Source organism: Mus caroli, unplaced genomic scaffold, assembly GCF_978045245.1.
Source record: "Mus caroli unplaced genomic scaffold, Mus_caroli_1 scaffold_9, whole genome shotgun sequence".
NCBI lineage: Eukaryota > Metazoa > Chordata > Mammalia > Rodentia > Muridae > Mus > Mus caroli.
In genome coordinates this window covers 212,632-218,058 of record NW_028227264.1, presented here as the reverse complement: position 1 = coordinate 218,058, position 5,427 = coordinate 212,632, and the positions used below count along the sequence as shown (strand labels likewise).

The window sequence follows — 5,427 nt, the reverse complement described above, 5'->3', positions numbered from 1 at the left end:
AAGTGGAGGATTCAATATGTCCAGCTGCCAATTGTTCCTGCACCAACTCTATGGCTGCTGACAATTTATCTGCAGGAAGGGACCACTGGTCAAGCCAGACAGGGGTATCATCTTTCCAAGTAATCTTGTCTGCCTGACGTGCAGGGAGAGCAATGGTCCTTATGAAAAATGGGAATTGTAACCTAAACCTGTACGATCTATCTTGGGTATGGCCTCTATTGGGGTAGGCCTTCCCTGGCTATATTTTCCTAGTCCCTGTCTAGGAAGATAACCCTGGGCGAGCATTTGTTGAGTAATGACTTCATTAGGACTGCACATAATGACCCTCATTTGAGAGAGAATGTCTCTCCCCCATAAATTAACAGGCAAATTAGGGACGACATAAGGCTGAACAGAACCAGAGTTTCCCTCGTCATCTTCCCAGGTCAACAACTGTGAACTCTGAAGAGTATTTTTTGATTGTCCAATTCCCTGTAAATGAGTTAAAGAGGCCTTTAACGGCCAAGCAGCAGGCCAGGCACTTTGTGAAATCACAGTGGAATCTGCACCTGAGTCTAAAATGCCCTCAAAACGCTTGCCGTTTATCTTAAGGCAGAGTGTTGGGCGATCTTTGGTAATTGCTTGTACCCAATAAAGGTCTGATGACCCTGGCTGTGAAGAACCACGACTTTTGCCCACAGCTGGATAGGAGGTATCTAAAGGTAGGGGCAAGGCTTGTGCCAAACGTTGTCCTTTGTCTATAGATATTGGCCCTTGGGAGGCACTAACTAAAATTTTAATTTCTCCAGTATAATCATTATCTACTAATGAGGGATGGACAGTAAGTCCCTTTAAAGTGGCGGAAGCACGCCCTAATATTAAAAAATAAGTACTGGGTGGAGGAGGCCCAAAGACCCCCGTGGGGAGGATGTAAACGCCATCCTCCGGTGTTAATATTGCGCTGGCGGAGGAACACAAGTCCAGGCCTGCGCTGCCTGTGGTGGCTCTGGAGAGACCAGGGGCTGATTTGTCTGCCGGCTGTGCCCCGTGGCCGGGAGAAATGAGGTGGTTTTGGGGACTCGGGGCTGTCCCCCATACTCGTTTCCCTGAATAGGAGGCAGGGGATTTCCAAACACATCTGTCTGAGCTCTGCAAGTTTTCGTCCAATGTTTGCCTCTCTTACAGTTCGAGCAAAGAGAATTGGGCCGTGTAGGCCGAAAAGAATGGTCAGTAGGTTGTGCTGAAGCACCGTTAAGGGGGGGCGCAGTGGGACACTGTCGTGCAAAGTGTCCAGGCTGGCCGCACTTAAAGCAACTTTTTGGGGGGCCTATTTGTCGAAGAGCCGCGCCTACTGCAAGATTAACTGTTTGGGACATCTTGTGAGTAAACATATCAACATCACGACAAAGATGTATCATTTCATTAAGGTCTTTGTCTCTGATCTTACCACGCAAGACTGCCTTACAAGCTGAATTAGCATTCTCAAAGGCCAATTGCTTTACAAGTTTATTGTCTGCATCCTCATGACCTAAGGTCCTCTCTGCAGCCTCAAGCAAAAGACTTACAAAGTCACTATAGTCCTCTTGTGCTCCTTGAATAATTTTGGTTAAAGGGGTAATAACAGAACCTTTCATAGGAATGGCACGCCAGGCGCTCAAAGCTGCGTTAGCAGTTTGAGCCAACAGACCGGTTGGAAAATGTTTTTGTTTGGCCTCCGCTGCGTATTTTCCTTGCCCAGAAAGTTTTTCAAAGGTCCAGCCAGTGGATGGCGTTCGAGGGTTCTTTTGATTGGCTATAGCAATTGTCTGGCAGCGATCCAGAAAATCGGCCTTCCAAGAAAGAAACTGTCCGCGAGTTAACACGGTCTGAATTACTCTGATCCACTCACTTGGGAGCATATGTCCACCTCCTGGGAGGGCTTCTAGGAGCGAAAGCTTATATGGTGCAGACGGACCATAGGTTCTAACTGCTGAGTTAAGCTCTTTTAAGTCTTTGAAACGCAGTTTACGAAACTCTGTCTGTCTGATAGGAACAGTCAATTGGCTCATGCTCTATTTCATTGTCACTCTCAGAACCTGTTCTGTCCTCGCTGTTACTGTCTGAAAGATCGGCCTGGGGAGCTCTTGAAGGCCGGATTTCCACAGAAGCAGATCTGGTACGGATGGTTGAGAGCTGTTCCTCTCCCGTAGAGGTGGGCGGGTCACAGCTAGCAGCTCCTGTAGAGCGGGTGATTACAGGAAAAAAAAAAAAAAAAAAGCTAATGCTTTGTTTTTCACAGCTTCTTATTTACCTTGCCCGAGGCTGTGGCCGAGGGAGGGGCAAGAATGGTCTCTTTTAAGGAATTTTGGAGTGACGCAAGCTCTGTGGACAGGCGAGCATACTGTTGCTGTAACTCTAATACTTCTCGTAATCCTGCTACTTGAGATGCGAGCTTATCTTTGGCATCAATGAGAATGGGAACTGGTAAAGCTTGAGGCCATGGCTCGGGAGTGCAGATCGGCGGCAAGTAGGGAGGGGGATTGAGAGGAGGAGCTGAGGCACCTTGTAGCCGCTCCGGTTTACGGGGCCGGACTACTTGTTCTTCTACCTCTTCTGAGTTTCTAAAAATTAAAGGACCCTCTGCCAAAGATTTATTAAAGACTGGATTGATTAGTGGCGGGTTGGCAGGGGCAGGCTGCGTGAACTGCGCAGGCAAGACGCCTACTGGGACCTGCGGATAAAGAGTAGCCTGTGGAACTTTAGGCCCTTCTGCAGCTTTTGGAGCATTAGTAGTAGAGGGAGCCCTCTACAGCTTCCCGAGACAAGGGACGGAGGCAAAATTCTGCCACTGACAAAAGTTGCTGTTTCTCTGGATCATCAACTGCATTTTCTACCAAATCACGGATCAAACTCCAATAAGTAAATACATTTGCAGGGACCGCCTCGGGGCCCTGCTTTGCTAAAATGTCATTTAATTCTCTACCTACTCTTCTCCATTTCTTACGATGTATGTCCGCTCCATCTATAATGAACCACGGGCATACCTGATCTATGAAAATAAAGAAGTCTATCAAATCTTTCTTTTTTACTCGTACTCCTCTTTCTCTGAGAGCTACCTTTAAGCCTTTGATGAAGGCTGCCTCTTTAGATAGCTTGTTTCCCATGACCTGAAGTGGAGATGACTCACTCACCAAGGACTTCTCGCTCTTCCGTGAGCAGCGGAAAGGGTCCTTCACTGCTTCTGAATTGTTGGGGTCGCGACGAACTTCTCTGGAACCTCCACCGATTAGGAATTACGATCCGGACCTCGCCCTCACGTCGGGCGCCACTTATCCCGTCCCCCGGGATTCAGTTATTCGTGGGTGCGAGGGGGACCGCGAACCTGGAAGGAAATGGGAGGAAAAGAAAGAGAGGCGGAGACCAAGTAGAATTGTACCTATCAAGGTCTCGTTTATTATGCTGAGGTGCCTTCTTTTTAAAGCATACATTGCGGGGAATATGGGAGGGGTTGAGGGAGAATTATACAAAGAACAAAGAAGTGGGCATCTGCTGACATGGGGGCTGAGGTCAGGCGCCAAACTTGCGGGCACTCTGCATCTTATCTCTGGAACATAGATCCTCCTTGACAGCCTTGGGTGTCAGGCTGGGCTCAGGCGTAACTCATGTCCTTGGATGTCATGGGAACTCAGGAAGAGATAAGGAAGAGGGGACCATTATTCAACTTTACAGCCTTAGGTGTTAGGAAGGGAATAAGGAGGAAGGGGGGTGGCAACCAGCTCTTAGCACAAGGCCATTTGATTTGTTAAAGAGATTTGAGAAGGGATCACTTTCTCACGGGATGGTCTCTGACAAAGAAGGGAGGGAAGGAGGGAGGGAGGGAGGGAGGGAGGGAGGGAGGGAGGGAGGGAGGGAAGGAAGGAAGGAAGGAAGGAAGGAAGGAAGGAAGGAAGGAAGGAAGGAAGAAAAGAATGAAAGAAACATAGGTCGGTAAAATACAAGCCAGAACCTTCTCTGCTTTTGTTTTCTTTTGCCTCGAGATAGGGTTTCTCTTGGTGTAGCCCAGGCAGTCCTTTCTGGAACTATCAGTGTAGGCTTGGGTAGTCTCAAACTCACAGAGGTCGTCTCTGCCTCCCTGCCTCTGTCACCCACACAGCCTGGCAGAAGCCAGAATCTCTTTTTCCCTCTTATTTATATATTTATTTATTTGTTTGTTTGTTTGCTTGCTTGCTTGTTATTATTACTATTAGTTTTCAATGTAAGTGTGTGTGTGTGTGTGCTTTATCTGCTGCCTATATGACTACATGCCAGAAGAGGGCACCAGAACCTAGGACAAGTCACCATGCACCCCCTAAGAATTAATTAAAAAAAAAAAAGGAAATTCTAATCACATAGAAGGTAGATATCTGTGCAGCTGTCAGAGTGCTTTTTAAGGCTTACTGTAAATAATAAAAATTGTGTGTCTTTTACCAAACAACAGAAGGGAAGGGAGGTGGTATGCCTGCATATCTGCATGTCTACTTCCTTGTTCTGTCACTCGGTTGCACACTGACACATTGACCTCACCAAGATGAAAGGAGACCTTTGGGTGGCAGCCATCTTGTCTGATGACTGACCACCCTTCTCAAGATGCAGGTGGCTGGCCGTCACGAGACCTATTGTTCCAGGTTGCTTCTGTTTCTTCCCCTTCTTTTCCAGCTACTAGTGGAATAGAACTTAACTGAATCCAGTGCAGAAGGGTGAGGAGTCACTGAAAAGCCATCAGCAGCCATGGCACACATGTTTTTCTCTTGCTTTTTGTCTATTACTTCTTTATTATATTTTGGAGGTGGGGGGCGTTCAAGACAGTGTTTCTTTGTGTAGCCCTGGGTGTCTTGGAACTCACTCTGTAGACCAGGATGGCCTGGAATGCAGAAATCTGCCGGCCTCTGCCTCCAAAGTGGTAGGATTAAAGGTGTGCCCCACCACTGCCTGGCAGTCCATTACTTTTAAATGCCAGATGAGTCCATTCTTTTACATTTTTGGGATGGTTTGTTAGCTGATTTGATTTTATGTTGTTTTCCTGGAGGTGTGGTGGCCTACCACCTACACAAGCTCAGGCACAAAAAATAAATAAGTAAAGATCTCTGAAACACAAATCTAGGATTGGTAATAGCTGGTCATGGAATCATATACACACACATGGAGTATTAATTTACAAGCAGCTACATCCTCACCTGTGGGGGAGAGGGACATGAAACAGTTTCCACAGCTTTTTTATTGGTGGTGATGGTTAGGATTCCTTCTTTCTTTCTTTCTTTCTTTCTTTCTTTCTTTCTTTCTTTCTTTCTTTCTTTCTTTCTCTCTTTCTTCTTTCTTTCTTTCTTTCTTTCTTTCTTTCTTTCTTTCTTTCTCTCTTTCTTCTTTCTTTCTTTCTTTCTTTTTATTTATTTATTCATTTATTTTGAAACAAGGTTTCTCTGTGTAGTCCTA

The 5,427-nt window shown here is 46.4% G+C and overlaps 1 protein-coding gene across 1 annotated transcript; it reads right to left on the bottom strand.

Moving 5' to 3' along the window:
- Window positions 1-929: 929 nt before the first annotated feature.
- Window positions 930-2,027, bottom strand: LOC147002555 (endogenous retrovirus group K member 6 Gag polyprotein-like). The gene has a single exon (XM_085843313.1). It carries the CDS (start codon window positions 2,025-2,027, stop codon window positions 930-932), a length of 1,098 nt encoding a protein of 365 aa, XP_085699439.1.
- Window positions 2,028-5,427: the final 3,400 nt, after the last annotated feature.

What these genes read in the sequence shown, in the direction of transcription:
- LOC147002555 (XM_085843313.1), bottom strand. Translation starts at nt 2,027, where the DNA reads ATGAGCCAATTGACTGTTCCTATCAGACAGACAGAGTTTCGTAAACTG.